At 65.3% G+C, this 21,801-nt stretch overlaps 3 protein-coding genes across 4 annotated transcripts in view; 1 reads left to right on the plus strand and 2 right to left on the minus strand.

Annotated features, from left to right (window-relative positions):
• Positions 1 to 47: 47 nt before the first annotated feature.
• PAM16 (presequence translocase associated motor 16) lies at positions 48 to 2,813 on the minus strand. Of its 2 annotated transcripts, XM_082292304.1 has the most exons (6): positions 2,741 to 2,813; positions 2,067 to 2,151; positions 1,400 to 1,539; positions 958 to 1,023; positions 677 to 808; positions 48 to 147 (listed from the first exon to the last, which is right to left on the minus strand). In XM_082292304.1, the coding sequence occupies exons 1-5, from the start codon at positions 2,741 to 2,743 to the stop codon at positions 722 to 724; spliced, it is 381 nt and encodes a 126-aa protein (XP_082148430.1). In that variant the 5' UTR covers positions 2,744 to 2,813; the 3' UTR covers positions 48 to 147; positions 677 to 721. The 2 variants fall into 2 exon arrangements, with proteins under 2 accessions (XP_082148430.1, XP_082148429.1); XM_082292303.1 differs by having other exon boundaries at positions 48 to 808.
• Positions 2,814 to 3,416: 603 nt separating this feature from the next.
• LOC309579182 (coronin-7-like) overlaps positions 3,417 to 21,801 on the minus strand; it is a 35,195-nt gene continuing 16,810 nt past the window's right edge. Inside the window, exons 10-28 of the mRNA XM_082292299.1 lie at positions 7,498 to 7,552; positions 7,265 to 7,322; positions 7,037 to 7,182; positions 6,474 to 6,569; positions 6,245 to 6,397; positions 5,991 to 6,123; positions 5,737 to 5,912; positions 5,554 to 5,662; positions 5,380 to 5,466; positions 5,144 to 5,286; positions 4,962 to 5,066; positions 4,751 to 4,836; positions 4,534 to 4,675; positions 4,336 to 4,425; positions 4,138 to 4,254; positions 3,918 to 4,053; positions 3,719 to 3,810; positions 3,550 to 3,636; positions 3,417 to 3,466 (exon numbers count right to left, since the gene is read on the minus strand). Of these exons, the coding sequence (XP_082148425.1) occupies positions 3,461 to 3,466; positions 3,550 to 3,636; positions 3,719 to 3,810; positions 3,918 to 4,053; positions 4,138 to 4,254; positions 4,336 to 4,425; positions 4,534 to 4,675; positions 4,751 to 4,836; positions 4,962 to 5,066; positions 5,144 to 5,286; positions 5,380 to 5,466; positions 5,554 to 5,662; positions 5,737 to 5,912; positions 5,991 to 6,123; positions 6,245 to 6,397; positions 6,474 to 6,569; positions 7,037 to 7,182; positions 7,265 to 7,322; positions 7,498 to 7,552 (2,017 nt within the window). The 3' untranslated portion in view covers positions 3,417 to 3,460. The remainder of the gene's footprint in view (positions 3,467 to 3,549; positions 3,637 to 3,718; positions 3,811 to 3,917; positions 4,054 to 4,137; positions 4,255 to 4,335; positions 4,426 to 4,533; positions 4,676 to 4,750; positions 4,837 to 4,961; positions 5,067 to 5,143; positions 5,287 to 5,379; positions 5,467 to 5,553; positions 5,663 to 5,736; positions 5,913 to 5,990; positions 6,124 to 6,244; positions 6,398 to 6,473; positions 6,570 to 7,036; positions 7,183 to 7,264; positions 7,323 to 7,497; positions 7,553 to 21,801) is intronic.
• VASN (vasorin) lies at positions 9,758 to 16,367 on the plus strand (the record flags this gene model as incomplete). Its single annotated transcript, XM_082292301.1, has 2 exons — positions 9,758 to 9,870; positions 14,348 to 16,367. 2 exons carry the CDS (start codon positions 9,758 to 9,760, stop codon positions 16,365 to 16,367), a joined length of 2,133 nt encoding a protein of 710 aa, XP_082148427.1.

Genomic DNA, 21,801 nt, shown 5'->3' on the forward strand with positions numbered 1-21,801 from the left:
GGACTGCACAAGTACGAGATAAGCTAACGACTGTAACACTATATTCGTCCAGGGGAGAGGAAGTTTATTAAGAAAACAATAAAGTGAAGTTGAAGTAAGTTCCTGTTTCAGTCCCGTGGTCACGGTGGCAGCGGTGAGGAGCCCGTGCTGGGGGCAGAGGGGTGCAGGGGGGGATGGGTGTGACCTTGGGGGCATGGCTGGCTCTGCCTGACCCCCAGCCGTGTCCCCATGCTACAGCTCAAGCAGCCTCAGCACCAGTGAAACTGCCAGGGTCTGCAGGGTGAGCTGCAGGTGGGGACAGCCACAGCGTGTCCCCTCACAGCCCCTCACCCTGACCCAGCAGTCATCCACACTGGGAGAAGGTAATGGCACAGCACTCCCAGGGTATGGAGCCAGAGGTAGCCAGGCACTCAATCCAAGAGCATCCAACCTCCCCACCAAAAATAGCTCCTGCAGCCTCCCCCAGTGCCATTTGAGCCCTGGCAATCTCAATGCCCTGGGGACACCCCTTCTTCCCCAGCTGCCTCCTCCTCCTCCCCTGGGAAAACGCAGCCCCTCGCAGAGGCTGATCCCTCTGGGATCCCTCGGGGCAGCGCTGGGCAGGCAGGTCCCCACTCCCTCCCTGGGTGTGGAGCAGCCAGGCCAGGTGCTGGAGGACACGGTGTTTATTGGCTACCTATAAGTTAAGGGTGAGGAACACGGGGGGCAGGGGTGGCAGGAGTCACGTCTCGGCTTTCCGCCCCTTCTCCTTGTCGCCCTTGGCCTGGATGCGCAGCTCCTCGTCCAGCCGCTCCTTGGCTCTCACCACCTGTGGGACACGGGGTGACACGGAGGGATGGGGTGACACGGAGGGATGGGGTGCCCCCTGCTCTCCCTGCCTCATCCACGGGGATACTCAGACCTGCCTGTCCCAAAACCCAGGCAGGGGAAGGTGCAGCCCCCGCTCCCAGTGCTCACCTTGGACTGCAAGTAGAAGGAGCCTCCCACTGATTTGTCATTCACCTTGAACAAGTGGTCGTAGTTCTGCGGTGAGAAGCTCTGGGTCAGAGTCACCTCCACCCTCGCCATTCCCACTCCCAAGCCCTGGGACCTTCCCACTCCCCACAGCATTGCTGAAGAGTGATCCTGGGGACACGGCTGGCTCTGCCTGACACCCCTTGTGAGTCCCCATGTTCCCAGCTGGGCACTTCCAGTGATCCCACATCCCTTCCCTGAGCAGCCCTGCTGGGCAGATGCAGAGGCCAAGCCCAGAGGGCTGCTCCAGCTGGGACAAGGAATTCTCAAACTGCGATTAACTGGGCCCAGGACAGCACAGCTGTAACCCCCATGCACAGCAGCACCCTTGGAGAGGACAGGGCCCTGCCAGCACCGTCCCTCCCCGGCTCTGAGGAAGCTCTACCTTCTGGATCTCCTCAGGGTTGAGGTTGGAGACGTTGAGGATCTGCTGAGCTTCCTGGAGGCTGATGCCGATGATCCTGGAGGCGGCAGCGGACTGGGGCCTCTCGGAGCGTCCTCGTGCATTGGCTGCTGCCTGGCTCGCTGGAGACACCCAGGCCCTGAGTCCCCCACGCTGCCCCCGCCACCCCCAGCCTTCAGGGGGGCCAGGCAGCAAAGCCTGTGGACTTTGAGGTGCTCAGACCCCGGTGTTCCCCTCTGTCCCCATCCAGCCACCCCTGGGGTCATCTGGATGTTGTCCCAGTGGCAGGGAGGTGGCAGGGACAAGGCAGGCACTGTTTGCTATAGGCAAGGCAGGGCTGGGGCTGCCACATCCTAGGGATTATCCCGCTCTGCCCTTTGGGGTGCTGGGATCTCTGGGAGCCTGGCAGCGGTGCCAGGGCCAGGATGGAGCCTGGGAAGGCTGCTGGGAGCCCAGCTTGGGATGAAACACCATCAGGCCAGTGCCGGGATGCGGGTGCTGTCACCCTGAGCAACCTGGCAGCGTCCCCTGCGGGCACGGCCGGGGATGGGGAGCACTGGGATGCCCTGGGAAGGGTGGGGATGTGCAGCAGTGCCCAGCAGGGCAGTGTGGGCACACGGAGCACATGGACCAGCATCCCAGCTCCTACCTGCAAACTCCTGGCGCAGCGCCCGCATGAAGGCCCGTCCCACCACCTGGGCCCCCACCAGAATGATCTGTGCCAGGTACTTGGCCTGCGGGGACACCCTGCTGTCACAGCCACCACGGGCCCTGTTCCCACACGGCTCCTCTGCCCTGCCACCTCCCCATGGGCCCTGCACAACCCTGACCCTGACACCTCTCCCCATTCCCTGCGGGTGTGCTCTGACCTTCCCTGGCTTCTGTCATGGCCGTGCCTGGCCCTGTCCCCCCTCCCCATGCCCTGTCTCCCCTCCTCTGTCCTTGTCCCCCCACCCTGCGATCCCTTTCCGAGACCCTGTCCCCTCCCCATGCCCTGTCCCCCCTCCCCTGTCTCTGTCCCCCGTCCCCATGCCTTGTCCCCTCTCCCCTGGTCCTATGACCCCCTCCGCTGTCCCTGCTCCCCTTCCATCGGCCCTGTCCCCCCTCCTCTGTCTCTGTCACCCCTCCCCATGCCCCCTTCCCCCTTCTCTGGTCCTGTGACCCCCTCCCTCGTCCCTTTCCTCTCTCCACTGGCCCTGGCCCTCCCGGAACCAGCTGCTTCGCACATTCCCAAGCCCGCTGCCCCTCCCCGGGCCCTGTCCAGCCCACCTGTGCTCCCCCATCCCCGAAGTCCCCCCGCCCCGTCCCCCCGTCCCCTCTCACCATGTCCCCGCCGCCGCTTCCGCCCCGGCGGTCACGTGGCCGGGGGTGACGCTCACGGCGGACACCGAGACGGCGCCGGCGCGGGCGGAGCGTCCCCTCGGCAGGCACAGCGCCCTCTGGCGGTCTCCCCGCGCGGGAGGCCTGGCGGGGGGGGCGGGACTTCCCCGGCCCCGTTCCCTTGTTCCCCCGGTCCCCGTGTCCCCCCCATCCCCGGTCCCTGTGTTATCTCGATACCCGTCCTGTTTCCCCTCGGCGCCGGTCCCCGTATTTCCCCCTACGGCGGTCCCTGTGTTCTCCCCGATCTCCGTGTCCCCCGGTGTCGGTCCCTGTGTCCACCCGAAGCCGGTCCTTGTATACCCCCGAGCCCGGTCCCCCTCGGTGCCTGCGTTCCCCTCGGTTATCGTGTCCCCCCGCTGTCGCTGCCTGTGTCACCCCGGTCCTCGTGTCCCCCTGGAGCCGGTCCCTGTGTCCCCCCATCCCCGGTCCCTGTGTCGCCCCCGGTCCACGTGCCCCCTTGTTCCCTCTGTGTCCCGCATCCCCGGGTCCTCCCCCCGGTGTCCCAGGATCACGGCAGGACACGGTGCTGGTGCAGCGGCTTTAATAGCGGGTCCTGCCCGCGGCGGGCCCTGCGCCTCCTCCTCCTCCTCTTCCTCCTGGTCCCCCCGCCGGGCCCGGCGGGTGCGGGGGGTCCCGGGAGCTCCTGGGGGTGCCGGCTCCAGCCTAGTCCTGCGGGAGGCCGGGGGGTGAGGGGCACGGCGGGGCCGGGTGCGACCCACCCGGGGGTCGTGTGTCCCCCCTCTCGCACTCACCCACTCGTCCTCGTCCACGCCCTCGAAGGAGTCCTGGGGCAGCGGGTCGTCCCTGTTGCCCAGCCGGGCCACCATGGCATTCAGGAGCTGTGAGGAGAGGCTGGGCAGAGCCGTGGGGCGTGGGGCATCACCCCCGGCCCCGCCACAGGGTGGTCATCCCAGAACCCACCTCCTCCTTCTTCTGCTCATCAGTCTTCTCCTCCAGGTACACAGAGGCAGGGACGAACTTCCGAGCCGGAGCTTCTTTTGGGGCCTCACTCACTGTGAGAGTGGTGTCACCATGGGGCAGCAGAGCTTCACCCCACTGACTAAAGCCCTCCCCAGCCATCCCTGAGGGCTAGGCGTCCTCGCCCAGCCCCTGCACCCACCTGGCACCATGTCTGCGGGGCGCAGGCTGGCGCGGCGCTGCTGCCCGTCCTGCCCGTCCAGCCAGGCACCTGCACCCAGGGCTGGCTCCCACCACACGCGGGTCGGCGGGTAGAGATCGTCCTGGAAATACTCCTTCTGTGGGGGCAAGGGGTGCTCAGGGGGGTGCCCTGCCTCCTGTCCCTCTCCCAAAACACAGCCAGGCCCCCCCCCGCCACCTACCTTGACGCGTGGCACATGGAAAGCCACAGGCTCCAGGGTGCTCTGCCCCAGGCGCAGTGCCCGGGCGAACTCCACCTCCCGCACCTCGCACACCGTTTTGGGCAGGAAGACGAAGCCCTGGTGGGGTGGGGGTGTGTGTGAGTGGGGTCTGGGAGCACAGGTAGGGGGTCAGAGACAGGCAGCCCATCCCCCGTTTACCTTGTGGGGTTCGTTGGAGGTGAAGCTGTTGCACTCGAGGAAATAGGGGGGCTCGGGGGTCACTTCATACAGGAAGACTCTGGTGTCACCCTGGGGATGGAGTGAGATGGGGGCTGTCAGGGGACATGGAGGGTCCCTCCACACTGTGGGGTGCTGTAGGCAGGGAGCCCCACAGTCTTTTGGAGGGCAAGCTCTCACCTTGCCAGTGAGGAAGACGACGCTGGTATCCTCATCGTAAAAGGGCAGGAGGGTGGAAGGGGCCACGTCCAGGCCAAGGACAGATAAGGGTCCTTCAGGCAGGGCCTGTGCCCGGTACAGGAGGATCCTCCTCTCGCTGCGGCTGTGGGGAGGGGACAATGAGAGCAAGCACAGTGTCCCTGGTGACCCCTGCTCTGGCATGCATCCCCCTCTTTACCTGTCAAAGCCGGACACCAGGAGGTAGTCACCACCACAAACCCAAACCAGGCGCGCTCCGCGTCCCCCTTCGGGACCTGGGCCCTCCTGCATGGGGGTGAAGGTCACCCTGCCTGCTCCGACAGAGCTGGGGTTGCAGTCATGTGCCCACAGGGAGGGTTTCCTGCCCACACCCCCAGCTCTCCAGGCTGTCCCCAGGGCTATGATTGTACCTGTTGAGGCTGAGAGCTGCGCCGTGGCTCGTAGAGCCGTATCCGCCCATCTTTGCTCACTGTTGCCAGCTTCTTCCCATCTGGGCTCCAAGCCATGCTGAAAATCTGGAGAGACAGATGTTGTGCCCCTGCAAATGTCCCAAAGATGCCTCTCAGGTGTCCCTGGATTTGTCATCCCTTACCTGATCCGTGTGTCCCTGCAGGCACAAGACTTCCTGCCCAGCACTCAGCTCCCAGATCCGCACGGTCATGTCGTAGGAGGAGGAAACCAGGAGATCGGATGCCATGGGATGGAAGCGGATGGAGTAAATCTTTTCCGTGTGACCTGGTGAGGTTCAGTAGTGTGTGGTTGTCCCCAGCTGTGGGTGCAACCAGGCTGGTTTGTCCCCAGTTTGGGGTGTTCAGTGTGTCCCCTCACCTCGGAGAATAGCTTCAGGCTCCCGCAGGGTCTCCTGCAGCCCTCCCTCAGGGATCCGCCACAGCCGGATCCTGGCGTCCTCGCCCGCTGTGCACCAGGAGGGATGGGCAGTGGTTAATGTGGTGATCTGGCACGCCTGGAGCTGGGGCACCCTCCCGGCCCCACCACACGTACCGACAGCGAGGCGCCGCGGGTCGAAGGGGTCCCAGGTGAGGTCGGCCACTGCCGCGCCATTCTGGATGGTGGGCACGGCCGCGTCGGGGAGACGGCCAGGCTTGGAGAGCTGTGGGACAGAGCCGGGGGTCACCAGCACGGCACACACGGCACCGTGCCGGCCTCCACGCCACACCAGGGTACCTCGAGGACGGCGATCTGGCCGCCGGCAGAGAGCAGGGGCAGGGCAACGCGCTGGTGGTTGGCGCAGAAGCCGTCGCACTCGCCCGGCGTGGTGAGGCTGAGCCCCCGCAGGTTGGTGAGGTGGCAGTCGCGGTGCAGCACCCGGCCCTGCGCGTGCCGGAAGCGGGAGCTGGGCCCTGGAGCAGGTGAGGGGTGGGTGAGCGCCCCGAATCCCCCCTGTGGGGCACCCCGAGCCCACCCCACTGCCTGCTCACCCAAAATGCTCTGCAGGGACTTCTGGCTGGGGCTGCTGGCAAAGCCGCTGGAGGGGCCGGTGCTGGCTGAGAGTGAGGTGGCCGCGCTGCCTGGTGAGGCCAGTGAGGATGGTGAGGAGTAGCCACTGGCTTCCTATGGGAGAGAGAGCCAGTGGGCAGGGGGTGCTGGCACCCCAGCCTTGGCCTGTGGGATGAGGGCAGCAGGGACCCGACCCCACAGCATTCAGAGCACTCTTCCAGCGCCCCGTGCTCACACTCTGGTCCGCGTCAGTGTGGCTGGTGTCGGCATCGGTGTGGCTGGTGCCGGTGTCTGTGTGGCCAGTGCTGGTGGGGCTGGTGCCAGCAATGATGGGGGACGTGAAGGTCTCCGTGGGTCTCCGTGCAGGGTGCAGGCTCACCCTCCCCACCTGCATTGAGCACAACGGTGGGCATGGGACAGTGGCAATGCCACCAGCAAGGACACCCCCCCTGGATGGCACTGACCTGCTGGCTGTCCCCTGCCCACCAGCCTTGGGCATCGGTGGCTGGCAGCATCCCCGTGCAGTCAGGGAACAGATCCTCGTGGAACTCCTGGACAGACTGTGGGAGAGGGGATGGGGAGAGGTGGGTGTTCCCAAAATCCCACAGCCTCTGTCCTGCCGCAGCTGGGGCACCCCTGGACACCCCCAGACATTTCCAGCACCCAGAGCCCACTACCCAGCACCCAAATTTCAGCTGCTTGAAGTGCCCAGCACCTGCTGCACAGCAGCACCCACTGCACAGCAGCACCCACTGCACAGCAGCACCCAGCAAGTGGCACCCAGCTGTCAGCACCCACGCTCCAGCACCCCAATCCTGCATGCAGCACCCGGCTTCCCAAATCCAGTACCCAGACTCTGCAACCCACCATCAGCACCCAGGTTTGACCTCCATTCCTGCTGTTCCCAGGCTGGGGACTGGGGTCTCACTGCAGCCAGGTCCTTTTTGTCACCCAGTGCTGGTGAGGTGTGACCCGTGAGATGACACCAGGCACCTTTGGGACAGTGCCACCCGCAGGGCCTCCTTACCTTGCGTGGCACCAGGAAGCTGACGGGGACAAGGGCGGTGTCAGTGAGCTGCAGGACACGGAGCACCTCGCAGGCCATGACATCCAGGGCCAGGCGTGGCACAGCCGCCAGGCCCCGCGTGCTGCCCTCTGTCCGGCACTGGGTCACTGGGGGACAGGCAGGGTGGCTGTGGGGTGGGTGGCCAGGCAGTGGTGAGCCCCCCGGGATGGTGGGACGGGACCTGCTTACCCTGGGTGAGTGCTGGCTGTGTGGGGGCCACCTCGAAGCAGTACAGGAGGTTTTCTCCCTGAAAGAAAGGTGGTGGGGACAGGGAATGAGCAGGGCTGTACAAAGCACCCCACTGGTGCACCCACATGCACCCTCCTGTACTCCACTGGTGCACCCACATGCACCTCACTACACCCCCCTGCATCCTCCTGTCCCCCCAGTGCCTCCCTAACCCTCCAGCCACGGGAACTCACCTTCCCTGCCAGCACCAGCAGCCCCGTGTCGGCGTCGTACAGCGGGATGGTCACCCTGCAAGGGAAGGGGGGTGCTGAGCCGGGGGCCCCCATGGGCACAGCACCCCAACAGATGTGGGGCTGCATCCTGTTCCCCCACTGGTGCGCACCCCAAACCCGGTCCTGGGGAAGTGTGGGGCAGGATCAGGCCACGCTGTGATGGGAGGGCAGCACCGGTGCTGGGGGCTGCAGGGTGCTGGGCTGGTCCCCAAATGACAGCCCTCACTGTCCCACCCTGGGCTGGCAGGTTGGCAGCAGGATGTCACTGCCACCTGCTTCCAGCCCCGGCTGCACAGTGCCCGCTGTGAAGCCGTGCCCAGCCGTGGGGCATCCTGCTCCCTGCCCTGCTCCCTGTGCCCGGCCATGGCACCTGGCCTTGCTCGGGGAAGCCTCTGGCATCCGCAGGGTTGCCCCGAGGCCGGCCCGGCCGGCTTGGCCAGTTCGGGGCGGGCGCGTGGCACACCCCAGCTCACCGCCCGCCTGCCCCGGCACCTGTGGAGCCGGCCAGCCCCGGGAGTGCCCTGCGGCCCGGCTGTGCCAGCTGGAGCGTGTCCCTGCTCCCGGTCCCGCACCCTGTCCTAGACCGCAGCCAGGGTGCTCCGTGGCTGGAGGGATGCGCGGTGGCAGGAGGGGGCCACAGGGAATACTCCGTGGCCTGAGGGGACAGCGGTGACAGGAGCACAGAGCCACCTCTGTGCCTTCCCTCGGCAGGGGTGGAGGAGGGAGCGCCGCAGGCAGAGAATAAAGGGACAATCTATTACTTTCGGTTGACATTTCTGTGGCTGTGCCAAGGGGAGGAAGCTGTTCCGTGCCATCCCATGCCATGAAGCATAGCTGTGGGTGGTATGGCACGGTCCTGCCCCAGGACTGTTGGCACAAGCTAGGCAAACACTGCCAGGATGCCCGTGGCAGGCACCAGGGTCCCCTGCCCTGCTGTGACCACTGTCAGCAGCACTGCCACCACCACAGTGGTGCAGGTTTGGGACAAGGGTACTCTGGGTGCCTGGTTGTCCCAGCCCAACCCGTGCCATCCTCACCATGCCGAACAGGGAGCATTGTTCTGCAGCACTGGGCACAATCACAGGGCTGTCACAGAGGCATGGGGACTGCCCTGCAAGGGCCACTCACTTTCCCCCTGTCCCCTGGCACACGGTGGCAGGAGCTCTGTGGATGCCAGGGGTATGGGGGGACTGGGATCCCAGGGCATTGGGGCTCATCGGTGCCGGAGTCCCTGGTTACCCTGGACACACTGGATATGGGGGTCCCTGGGGGTGCAAAGACACCCAGCCTTTGTTGTTACCAGGGTTGCCAGGGGTCCCATGGGTACTGGGGATATGAGGGAGATACCTAACCTGGATCTACCCCTATACCTGTGTGTATACACACCAGGGGTGCTGGAGCCCCAGGGGCCCTGGCCTTAGGGATGCTGAAGATCCTGGGGGGCCCTGGAGGTTTTGGAGGGTCCGGGAGCATCCAAAGGTCCTGTGGATCCTGGGGATCCTTGTGACTCTGGGGGCCCAAAGGTTCTGGAGGTCTCATGGAGTCCCTGGGGATCCTGGAGGTCCCTGTGACTCTGGGGGGCCCTCAGGGCCCTGGGATCCAGGAGATCCCTGTGACTCTGGGGAGCCCATGGAGTTCCCAAGGGGTCCCAGAGGTCCCTGTGACTCTGCAGGCTCCTGGAATCCCAAGGTCCCTGTGACTCTGGGAGGTCCTGGGGTCACAGGGTCTGGAGGTCCCTGTGGAGGCCTCTGGGATCCTTGTGACTCCGAGGTCCTAGAGGTGCTGGGGGCCCCTGTGACTCAGAAGTCCTGGGTGCCCCGATGGTCCCTGTGACTCTGAGGTCCCAGAGGTCCTGGGGGTCGGTCCAGGGGGTACATGCGAATCACAGATCCTGAATATCCCGAGGTTCCCTGTGACTCTAAGGTCCCAGAGGTCCTGGGGGTACAGGGGATCCCTGTGACTCAGAGGTCCTGAATGTCCGGGGGGAACTTGTGGATCCGAGGTCCCGACAGTCCGTGTAGCTCCAGGGTGCCGGAGGTCCTGGATGTCCCCGCGGTCCCCGTGGCTCGTGGAGTCCCGGGGGTCCCCGCGGTGCCGCCCCCGGTGGGCCCCAGGTGCGCGGGGGCGGAGCCTCGGTGGCGGCCGTGCCCCGCCCCGCCCCTTCCGAGCTCTCAGCCAATGGGCGCCCGGCGGGAGGGAAGGCCCCGCCCCCGCGGTTTAAATGCCGCCCCCCGCGCCCGGCACCGCCAGAGAGGGGAGCGTCCGCCCGGCTGCCGCTTTCCTCCCGCCATGGACTGACCGCCCGCCCCGCACGGCCCCGCACCGCCCGCCACGGTGAGTGCCGCGGCCGCCACACCGCCCGACCTTCCACACGGCCAGCGGAGCTCCTGGGGGGGGCGGCTCAGGGGCGGGAGGGAGGGCTCTGGCGGGCATCCGCGGGTTCAGGGGGAGGTGGGGCCCGGGGGGCTCTGGTGGGCCTAGGCCGGGCCGTAGGACACCCGGTGTGGCCTGGGCACGCAGGGTGATGGGGTGTCACCGGGGCCTCGGCTGAGGGTCGGCGTGCCCTGATCCCTGCGAGGCCTTAGCTGTACCAGGGGCACCCAGCTGGCCCCTGCCTCGGCTGATGGCAGGGCCTCGGCTGGGCTGGGGGGATGGCACTGCGGTGGGCTGCCACAAGGGTTCACAGAGGGCTCTCGCCTCCCTGTCCCTGCCTATGCCTGTTTTGCCATGGGATGCACTGGAGTCTGGCCCAGAGATCTCGGCCTGGTGCTGCATCCATCACGGGCAAGGGGAAGGATGTGTTTGGGGCTAACACGGAGCATGACTCCATCCGGCATGGCCGGGTGGCAGTGAAGCACTCTGCCAGCAGAAGGGCTCCAGGACCCACACGGGACCAGCATGGTCTTGGGCCCATCCCACGCTTGCTCTGTCCCGGCAGACGTGGCGGCAGGGCTCCCCTGCTGGGGTCAGGCAGAGGTGGGAGCTGCTGGCAGCAGCGTTCACCACCACCCTCCTCAGTGGAGGGCTTGGCTGGGGTGGGGTTTGGCTGCCCTCGTTCTACTTGTCCTCAGGGGCTGGTGTCCTGGGTCACTGACCCGCTATGGGGCCAAGCGGGTCCCCAGGCGGTGCCGACAAGGGTTTCCCTCAGCTGGTGCAGAGGGACGGGTGCCAGCAGGGCCACTGGCCAGCCTGGCCGCCGGGCGGCAGGGATACCCCACCACTTCTGCCGCCAGCTCCCTGCGTGCTTCATTGTCACCTGGCGCGTGTTGGGAGGGGGCTGGCGCCTGTCACCCTCTCTGGGTGTAACTTTGGGCTACTGTAGGGTAAATGTCCCTTTCCACGCCCGGCTCCCTCCCAGGCTGGCAACTGCCACGGGAGCCAACACATCTCAGCAGAGATGCTCCAGTTCCGAGACTCCTCTTCCCAACCAAAGCCCCCCAGTAATGTCCCCCCACGCACCTACTCTTGCCAGTGTGCCCCACGCCGACAGGTCTCATCCTGCTGAAACTGGGGTGGCCAGACTGCCCTGACCCAGCTGTGCCGCTGCCCACACGGCGCTGGGCAGTGCCGCCATCAGGGATGACACTAATTACTGTTTTCACCCGCACCACGCCAAGGCCGGCCGGCCTCGCCGGGTGGCCCTGACGCAAGCGCTGCCTGCCCGGCTGGCTCTGCCGGCGGGACGCGGCACGAGGAAGCGCTCGGGGACAGCCGCGGCCGCCCCAGTCACTCCGGAGGAATCTGCCCGTGCCGCCCGGGCCACGCGTGGCACCATCGCCGGCCTCCTCCCACCCTCCGCCGGCGTTCCGGCTCCTCCCGAGGCGGTTTGGCTGCCGGCGAAGCGGCTCTGCTGGTTTTTCTCCTTGGCGGCACCTGAGATGGGGAGCGCGGCCGGGTCAAAGGGGCAGGAGCGGGATGGAGGAGCTGGCGAGTGCTCCGGGGAATGCAATAACCAGGCCTGCATTCCTGCGGGGCTGCTGCGGAAACTTTAATTAAATAGGGAGGGGAGCGGGAGGAGGTGGGAGCTGCGGCGGCGCAGGGTGGGTTGAAGGGGAGGAGGATTAAGGGCTTAATCCTGCATCCCCCCGGCTGGCTCGCGGGAGGGGGCACGTGCTGACATCGGCTTGTTTTGAGGGGTGTAAGGGAGGGGAGCAGCATCTGCATTCCGCCTGGCAGGGGCACTGTGTTCCTCCCTGTCACCGCACAGTGCAGGGCCCCCGTCCTTCCTGCTCTGGTGCCACCGGCCAAGGTGGCAGCCCACGGGCCAGCAACAACGCTGGCTTTGTTTGTCTGCACTTGCCGGTGCGGGAAGGAACATCCCGGCTGTGCCTGCTTCCCTGAGGTCCCTAAGCAGCAGGGAAAGTCAGGGACTCTCCAGCTCCTCCAGCCTGCCCTGCACAGGTGTCACCCTGCAGCGCGGGGACGGCATCGACCTCGTCCTTGAAAACAGGAGGCGGGTGCAAAGCAGGGCATCCCCTGCCAAGTCCCAGCCCTGGGCAGGCTGCGGGGTGGCCCAGCCCCGGGGGCTGCAGGCAGGGAAGGGGGGTGACACGGTACTCCCACCCCAGCAGGCTGGCAGGGAAAGGCTGAGCCGGGACTGGGGGAATCTGAGCCCAGATCCTCCCCGCAGCCGGAAAATATGAATAATTCGGCAAATATCTGCGGTGCAGGCGTGGGGGAGCCCAGCCAAGGCAGCAGCAGGCCGCTGGCAGGGCGGCCCCAACACCTCCAGCAGAAACGGGGCCCCCTCTCCGCCCTTGGGGACCCTGCCAGGACCTGGGGAGGCTGTTCCCCTGCCCCCCGTTTCTGGGGGGTGTCCTGGGCTGAGTTAACTCCTCTCTGCCTTGAAACAGCATCGTGCCGGGGAGGCGGGGCGCGGGCGGGATGTTGGCGTGTGCCGGCGGAGCGGGCGATGCCGAGGGGCGGTGGTGGAGGCTGCGGGGCCGTGCCAGCCTGCCCGGCGCTCGTGGCCAGGCGGGGATGAGCGGCCGTGGCCGGGCTGGCCGAACCTGCCCGGAGCGGGGAGCCTGGCAGGCGGGGAGGAAATGCCAGCGTAATTAAAGGGACGAGAGAGACTTGGAGTCAGCAGCTGGTTGCAGCACGGGACACGTCAGCGAAACCCGACCCTGGCATTGCAAAACCAGCCCCGGCCCCGCCAGCATCCCGCAGGCCTGGCCCCGCGCCGGCGCTGCCCACCCGGGCGGGCTGGCATGGCCGTGGCACCGCTGGCATGCCAGCACCCTGCACCCAGAGCTCTCCCACCAGCCAGCACGCTCTGGTTGCTGGAGCCACCTCGAGGGGTGCTGGGTCTGCCCCCAGCTCCAAAAAGCACTTCCCAGGGTCTCCATGTTGTGTTTTTAACTCTGCTGGCAGCCTGACTGTGATGTGGGGTGCAGGGGGACCTGGGGGCGCTGGGGAGGGGATGCAGTGATGGTGACCCCTGGGTGACAGTGACCTCTTGGATGTGGCACAGCTCCTCCCCAGTGTCAGGGGCTGACGGCACAGGTCATGTCAGGGCAGGGCCGGTCAGGCCAAGTGACTCAGGCACTTGTGGTGACCCTGCCCAGCCGTGGGCTCGCCCCACCCTGAGGGGGGCCGCTCGGGAAGAGGCAAGGACAGAGCCGGCCGCAGTGTTAACCCTGTTCAACACCCCGGCAGGGGGACAAGAGGACACGGCACGGGTCCAGACCCTCCTGGCACAGGATGTGGTGTCCCTGCACTGTTGATGGGGCCGGGGCAGGCGGCACGAGCTGCTGTGTGACCTGCAGCCCCCCACACACGGCGGGGGCCCCTTGTGAGCCACAGGGGGGGCGTTTGCCTGGAGCTCCAACTCCGACAGCTCTGAGCAGGGAGGAGGTGGCAACAGATGGGGCTGGGGAAGGGTTTGCCTCTTCCCTGCCCAGGGACCCCTCCTCTGCCACCTCCCCCTGACCCTGAGATGGAGTGGCAGGAGACTGTGAGTCTCTGGCCCAGCCTAATGTCATTAAAAGGGCTGAAAGATGGGGCTGAGAGAGGAGACCTGTGGGACACAGTGGCTGTGACATTGGCCAGGGCATCCATGGGGAGCTGGGGCTGGGGTGGTTACAGCCTTGCTTACAGCCAGAGCTTCCTCCCTCCATCCCTGCTGTCCCAGTCCTCAAGGGACAGGGACACAGCCCAGGGTCCTGTGCTGAGTCCCTGGGGTGCAGCAGTGAGGGGAACAGTAAGGTGACCTGTGGGGACAGGGGCTGGCTGGGCGTATGAGCCCCTGGACTCTGTGGGGACACAAATAGCTCCTCCAGCCCCACACTCTGTGGCCTGGGTCACCTCAGGGTGCCCCTGTCCCCAAGAGGGGTTGCTGCTGCTGGTGATCTGGGTAGGAGCAGCCCCCGAGGGTGCAGCTGTTGGGACAGCAGCACAAGCAAAGGGTTAAGCTGAGCTCTATGCAGGGGAGGCCGGCCAGGCTCCCACCCCTTCCCGGTGCTCTGATTCTCTGCATCCCCTGTGTTTGATTTGCACCCTGCTGAGCAGCTGGGGAGGTTGGGGCCCTTCTGAGTACTGGGAAAGGTCTTGGTGCCCCACCGAAGATGGCCCCAATACCAGTGGGACATGTCTCACGGTAGAGCCTGGGGTGCGCAAAGGTACCACATCCCCAAATCCTGGGGGTCTGGGGAGGGGGGAGCATGGAGGCGGGGTGGGCAGTCCTTGTGCTGCTTCACTCTCACCAGCCCTGGAGGCAGAGTGAGGTTCAGAGGTGCCCCACAGCCCTGCCAGGCCTGGATACCCCCCAGCAGGGCCCATCCCCTAACCCTGGCTGCACTTGTCTCTGCAGAGCTGACACCATGAACCAGCTGATCCTTTGCATGCTGCTTCTCTTGGCCCATGGGGAGCTGGCCGGGGCATGTCCTGCAGGCTGCCAGTGCCAAGACCCCAAGACCATCCTGTGTGCGGCCAGGCGGGGCCAGACGGTGCCCCGGGGGCTGCCCCCCAGCACCCTCTCCCTCTACGTCTTTGAGAACGGCATCACAGCGCTCAGCGAGGACAGCTTTGCAGGGCTGCCTGCCCTCCAGCTCCTGGACCTCTCGCAAAACAAGATCACCAGCATCCAGAGAAACATCTTCCAGCCCCTGACGGAGCTCGTCAACTTGGACCTGTCCTCCAACCAGCTGCAGGAGATCACCAATGAGACCTTCCATGGGCTGCGGCTGCTGGAACGGCTCTACCTGCAGAGGAACAGGATCCAGCACATCCATGCTGCTGCCTTCGACACGCTGGAGAATCTGCTGGAGCTAAAGCTGCAGAACAACCAGCTCAGGGCTGTGCCCCCCCTTGACCTACCCAACCTCCTGCTGCTGGACATCAGCTGGAACAAGATCCCTGCCATTGCACCAGGGGCTTTCCATGCCGTCAACATCGAGTCCCTAAAGATCGCAGGGCTGGGCCTGACGAGCTTAAACGAGGAGCTCTTCCAGGTCCAAAACAACCTCCACGAGCTGGACGTCTCTGACAACCTGCTGGAGCGTGTCCCAGCGGTGCTGCGGCGGCTGGGCAGCCTCACCAGGCTCAGCCTGGCCGGCAATGCCCGCATCTCCCAGCTGCCGGCAGAGGACTTCCAGAGCCTCCACAACCTCCAGGAGCTGGACATCAGCAACCTCAACATCAACACCATCCCTCGGGATTTCTCCAGCTTCTTCTCCAGGCTGCGGGCCATGACAGCTGCCGGCAACCCCTTCAACTGCATCTGCCAGATGAGCTGGCTGGTGCAGTGGGTGAACGCCAGCGGCGTGGTCCTGCGGCGCCCTGAGGAGACACGCTGCCACTTCCCCCCCAAAAACTCTGGCAAGCTCCTCCACCACCTGCAATACACTGACTTCGGCTGCCCCACCACCACCCCCACGCCCACCACGCCCCGCACCACCACGCTGCCGCCACCTACACCGCTGCCCAGCACCCACCGCCCACCGCCGCCCCCCAGCACTGCCGCACCCACCCTGAGGGCCAGGGAGCCCCAGGGCAGCTCCACCTTGGTGCCCTTCAGCGGCGCCCCGGCCCCCACCAGCCCCCCGGCGCCCATCTGCCCCCCCCGCACGTGTCTGAATGGCGGCACCTGCCACCTGAGTGCCCAGAACCTCCTGGAGTGCCTGTGCCCTGTGGGCTTTGCCGGTGTGTACTGTGAGGTGGAGGCGAGGGGAACAACGCCAGCCCCGGGCACACCAGCCCTGCTGCCCGGCCGGCGGGTCAGCATCGCCCAGGTGGGCAGCACCTCCCTCAAAGTGGACCTGCACAACTATGTCCAGTCCAAGGCACAGCTGAAGGGCATCCGCCTGAGCTACCGGAACCTGTCAGGGCCAGACAAGCGGCCGGTGATGCTGCGCTTGCCAGCCTCGCTCTCCGAGTACACGGTGCGGGCGCTGAAACCCAACTGCACCTACCGCATCTGCATCGGGGCGCTGGGGGAGGTCCCCAAGGAGGAGCACTGTGCCGAGGCACAGACCCTGCCCCTCAGCCTGCAGCAGCACTCCCCCGTCACCCAGAGCCAGGACCCCAACCTCGCCCTGATCCTCGTCCCTGCGCTGGCTGCCGCGCTGCTGCTGGTGGTGGTGGTCACCGCCGCCATGTACTACCGCCGGCACCGCCGGGCCAAGGCACACGCTGGCACTGGGGTAGACGCTGGCCCGCTGGAGCTGGAAGGGGTGAAAGCCTGCCTGGAAAACGGGGATTTGAGCAGCCACAGCTGCAAGGTGCCGGAGGCAGCGATGCTTTCTGGCGGCTCTGAGTGCGAGGTGCCGCTCATGCAGTCACACTACCCCAGCAACAACAACACCCCGGGGCTCAAACCCTCCTACTTCTGAACTCACAGGGCTGCCAGAGCCTTGGACACAGGAGGGCCAAGCTCCAGTGGCAGCACCTGGCCATGTCCCTCTGGGATACGGATTGCCAAGGAGCTGACTGAATTGAGGAAGAAAACCCCCCAATCCCAAAACGTGCAATTTCCGAGAGGCTGCCATGCTTCAGGAGGAGACACGAATTTTACTGCTCTGTGCCTTGATTTCTGTGACTCTACCTAGAACGTGGGTAGCAGAAGAGAAGGGGGGGGTTAATTTGGGGGTCGAGGGACTTTTTTTAGCTCCTGCTGAAGAGAAAGCTGCTGTGACTTGGCTGAGGGACGCCCACGTGCTGGTAACAAGGGTCCTTTAGCAGAGCATGGCCCATGACTCGACTCCCTGAAAGCTGATGTCAGCAATACGGCCCGGCCGAGGTGCTGGGACCCTCGGGACCCTCCGGGCCAAAGGAAGTGCTAAGCAGGCAAACTAGGAATTGAAGCTTTAAGAACTCAGAGAGAATATTTATACACCATTATTTCCCATTTCTTCTGGGAAAACTTTTTTTTTAGTACATGTTTGTGTACATCTCTTTTGTAAGGCAGATCAGAAGGGTGTCTTTTTGTAAAAAAAAAAACCCCAAAATAATTAAAATAACAACAACGAAAAGCTCTGTGCAGCCCTGAGCACCTTGGCAGGCGCTGCCCTTCACAGGCAGGGGTGTGGGCAGCGCGGCGTGTCCCCTGCAGAGGAGCGGGAAGGTCAGCCGTGTCCTCCCGTTGTTGTTGGCGAACGCCAGCATGAGTCAGGGCAAGGGAGGGGGGAGTTTTCCCGACTCTGGGCGTTTCTTACCCCCAGGGCGCTGCCCCCCACCTCAGGCGCTGGGGAGGTGCTCCCAAAACAGAGGCCACGGGGTTCAAATCAGCCCCTGCCCTGCAGCATCATCCAGCCTTACTTCATCCCTCCCCGCCTGCCAGATGGCTCCGGGGCCAGCTGCGGGACAAACAGCCCAGCCCAACCTCCTGACGTCAGCCGCGGCGGCACCGGGACCCCCAAATCGCCCGTGACAAGTGTCAGCCTGCGTGGCCCCCCCAGGCCGGGAGCCGCAGCCAGAACCCCCGCTGCCCGGCCCCAGGAACAGCCGGTTTTGTGCGCTGGCCCTGGCGGGGTGGGCTGGGAGCCGACGCTCGGCAGGTTCCCGCTGCCAAGTGGTTTCTGCTCCAACCCTCTGGTTTTAATCGTTTTCCAATCCTTTATCTTTCGGGCTGGAATTTTCCAGGTTGGGGCCCTGCCCGCCGAGGTATGTTTGATTTGGAGAGAACGAGCACAGCGCGGGGCTGAAACCGAGGGTCACCGCCGTGCCGCTCCGGGCCGGCCGCTCCGCCGCAGGCCACGGCCCTGACCCCGCCGGCCCCTCGGTGCCGCTCGCCCGGGGCAGGGAGCGGCTCTGGATGCAATTAGGGGCGCGGAGCGTCGGCGGGGCCGTCTGGCGCAGCCCCCCGGCTCCCAGGTGGGCTTCCGGCAGGGCTGGCTCCCATTAGGGCCGGCGCAGCGGCAGGAGGGGCCCCTCGCCGGCGCGGGCGGCTCGCTGCGATGGCCACGCTCGCCCGCTCAAAGGGCCCATTGTGGTCCTCTCCCCACAGATTTTTCAAATTAACATCCCAAATTCCTCCCAAAATTGCTGCTGTGTAAATATTTTCACTGCGAGCTTTGTATATTTTCCAGCCTCGCGAGGAGGAGAGAAGAAAAGTCCCTGGCGGAGCCGCGGCCTCGCGCCGGGTGCCCCTGGCCGGCCGCCGCCACAGCCCCCGAGCCCAGGCCGGCCCCTGGGGTGTCCCTGCGTCGGCACCGGCGTCAGGAGCCCTCCAGCCCCTCCTGGCCCCTCACTTCCCCCCTCCTTTCCCTCCATGATGTGCCCTTCTCCTAACGAAGCTGATTTCCCCACTTGCACTTAGCTGGAGGTTTGCAGGGGACCCCCCACATTCCAGGTGTGTGCTGGGGACCCCCTTGGCACCTCAACTGACTCCATTGCTCTGGAGGGGCTTCCAGCAGCTCCAGAGTGATGGAGCTACAGTGGAGATTCCAGGAGGGCAAAAGTAAAGTTAGGGTGCAGCTTTGGCAGGTGCAGCACCCCTTGGACACCCCGAGCCAAGGATTTTGGGGTGCCGACTGCACAAGGGGGGCAGCAGGGCTTGGCCTTGGCACGGAGGTGATGGAAACACTGCAGCCAGGGCAGGGCTTGGCCCCCACCCCCACCCACATCTGCACCCGGGCAGCCCTGCGGGAGAGCAGCAGTGCCCAAAATGGCACTGTCCAGCCCCTGTGGCTTCCTGAATCCCAGCACAAAATTCCCCTGGCCACTGCCAGCCCCGTTGCACGCCAAGAGTGGCTCCGAGCGGCACATCGTGCGGCGCTGCTAATTCCTGCGAGCTGAATCAGCGCCGGGAAGGATTGCAAAACCCCCTGAAATGGACCCAAAAAAAAGATCCAGTGGGGCCGGTAAGCAAGAGCCCCGGCCAGAGCCACTGGCAGGATGGGGGCTCGGCAGGGAGCCACAACGGGAGGAGCCACTGGCTTCACCGGGGCAAATCCTGCCTGCACCCTGACGTGGCAAGGCTGGAGGGCTCTGGTTTCCCAAAAAATCACTCCCAGTCGCAGGCATGGCCCCACAGAAACCAAAGCCAGGACCCCTGGGTCCCCCAGGTCCCCATGTCTGGAGCAGAGCCCCAGGGGGGTCATGTCTCAGTGTGAGGGGTCCAGATGCCCACTTTCTAGGGGGAGGACAGGTGTGTGTCCATCACACAGCCCCCAGTGCTGCCAGGAAGAGCTTTGGAGCTCATCAGCTTCCTGGAAAGCTGGGGAGGCCAGGGAGCACCGTCTGGCCACCGAGGCTGTGGCTCATCTGGGAGTGATTTCGGCGCTGCCATCCCGCCCCAGCGCTGGGCTATTTTTACCCAGTGGAATTAAGGGACAGGCGACATGGGCTGGGTGGTTGCCCCGCCTTAACCCCTTCATGTGGCTGGCCAGTAGCCCCATGGGGATGGGTCCCACTGGGGTGACACCTGATGGGGTGGGGTGGCCTCTCCCCTTTCTTGTGTCTGAGGGTGGCAGCCAACATGGGGCAGGAAAAACCCCTTTCCAGTGATGGCAAGCACATGTCAACCCAGTCACCTCTGGGATCTGCAGGGGGCTGGGACAGGGATGGGGACAGGAATGGACCTGTCCTGCTTAGGGTTCTTCCTCCTGGGGTGGGTTTTGTCAGAGAACCCCAAAACACCCACCATGATCCAAAAGGGCTGCTAAGCCCCAGAGGGTGCCAGGCAGGATGGGAGCAGGACCAGCCACTGAGGTCCCATTGCAGCTGGTGCCAGGGGAGAGGTGGCAGGGTGACAGTGGGAACATGTGCATTGGTGGGGTCAGGTGCCCTGGTGCACATGAGGGCTGGGGCTGGGAGATGCCAGGGCTTCGAGCCTGACCCAGGAGCTGGCTCAGCCACAGGCTTTGGCTGGGGCAGGGGGTGGGTGTTAGGGACTGAGCAGCCCTGGGCAGTGTCCCCAGGGAACCACCTGGGCTCCTCCATGTCCTGCTCCAGCGCTGGGGGAGCCAAACACCACCAAATCCCTCCCCAAACATCCTGCTGTGCCAGCTCCTGGCTCCAGGACCTCCCGGCTCTGTCAGACTTTGCACTGTGAAAGGTGGCGGGGATCCAGCTGTCCCCATCCCTCAGCCCCACCACCACCCTGCCCTGCAGGGATATGCCCACTGTTGGAACATACCACGGGGACACGGCTCCCCGGAACCTCTGCTTACCCGGGCATCTCATCCCTACTGATCCAGCCATAGCCCCGAGCCAGCCGCGGCGCCCCCAGCCTCCCTGGGGACATTTCCAGGACATCGAAAGATGCGGTGACACAAGGAAGCCGCTGTTCTCCTGTCACCATGGTGGTGACAGCACCGTCCCCGGGCAGTGCTGTGCCGGCCGCCGGGCGTGCGGCAGCGGGGTCTGGTCGGTGACCCCAAGTCGGAGCCGGTAACCCAACCCCGCTGGTGCTGGTTACAATTTAGGGCAACAATAACCTATTGAGGCCCCTTCCTGGCTCCTGCCCTGCTGCTCCTTGATCTAATTAAAGGGGGCCGGGGGGGACAAAACCCGAGCCGAAGGAACAGCAGGTACCCAGGGGTGGCACACTGAGAACCAGGATGCAGAGAGGGGCCATGGCCACCAGCACTTCCCACCTCCTGTTCCCTCAGGGTCTGGGCATTGGTGAGGTCAGCTCTTAAGCACGGCCCTGGCACGCTCGGGGTGCTTTGAAAATGATGTTTGTGTGGTTGGAAATATCTCACCTGCTCAGGATTTGGGAAGGAGAACCCCCAAAATGCACATTCTGATGTGGAGGTCCATGGAGCTGGTGCCTCCCACTCTGCCCTCTTTCAGGGATGTTGGATGGGGGCACAACCAGCCTGAAGGGTTTGGTGTGGCTGTGGGCATTGGGGTGAGCAAACTGGGGTGACCCCCGCCTTGGGGCACGCCATGGCCTTGCTTTGGGGTGTCACGGGGACGCGTGGTGCCGGCTCGGCGGGCGCGGTGGGGATGCGGTGGGGATGCGGACTCCCCTTCCTGCCGGCCTGGCGTCAGTAATGAATGGTATGAGTTTCCTGCCCGCCCACTGATTGCTTCCTCAAAGAGCTTCAACGAGCTGCTGCTGCTGCTGCTGCTGCTGCAGCTCCCCACGCCCCGCTCACGGCACGGCCGGCACCGCTGCACTGCCCAACACATCTCCGTGCCCCACACTGGGCACCCACGGCCACGCCGGACATCCACAGCCAGCCCCACTGCTGCTCCGCCATCCCCGGGGGGCCGAGTCCCTATCCCCCAGTTCTAAGTCTGCCCCAAGCAGTGCTTCCAGGGGGATCTGGTGACCCCAAGACCATCCACCCCGTGCCCTTGCCGCGGCTCCACGGCTCCTGAGTGTCGCGGCCCTGCTCGGAATGGCTCTGCCGGAGGGAGAACACATCCCCCGCTCCGCACCTCCGCCGGGAGCCAGCCCAAATCCCCCTCCGCCATTTGTCATCTCCGCCAGATTTACAGGCGGGAGCGGTTGGGGCTGGAAGCACGGTGGCCCCGGCGTGGCTGCCTAAAAAAAGCACCTCCCCAGCACGAGGGGGAGGGGGGGTCTCCGCTCGCCCCCCACCGCCCCCAGCCTCTCTCGGCTGGCCCCGCCACGCAGCCGCGGGCCGGCAGGGCCCCGGCGTGACGCGCAGGCAGCGCCCGCCAGCCGCATTCCTGCGCCGATAAACCCGGCAGCCAAAATAACTGCAGCCTGTGCTGAGGGGGCCGAGCACAGCCGCGCCTGCATCCCATTTAGCCTGGGTGGCTCCCCCCTGCCCAGCGAGGATTCGGGGTAATTCCCACTGGATTCTCCACCAAGGGCAATAATGGACCCCAGGGCATCCCCCTGCAGGA

This window comes from Coloeus monedula (assembly GCF_965178545.1).
Source record: "Coloeus monedula genome assembly, chromosome: 16".
Lineage (NCBI taxonomy): Eukaryota > Metazoa > Chordata > Aves > Passeriformes > Corvidae > Coloeus > Coloeus monedula.

Excerpts from the sequence above, each read along its gene's own strand:
- PAM16 (XM_082292304.1), bottom strand. Across the intron at positions 1,540-2,066 it reads GCTGCGCCAGGAGTTTGCAG|CGAGCCAGGCAGCAGCCAAT; the intron begins GTAGGAGCTGGG and ends GGGTGTCTCCAG. Across the intron at positions 1,024-1,399 it reads ACCCTGAGGAGATCCAGAAG|AACTACGACCACTTGTTCAA; the intron begins GTAGAGCTTCCT and ends TTCTCACCGCAG.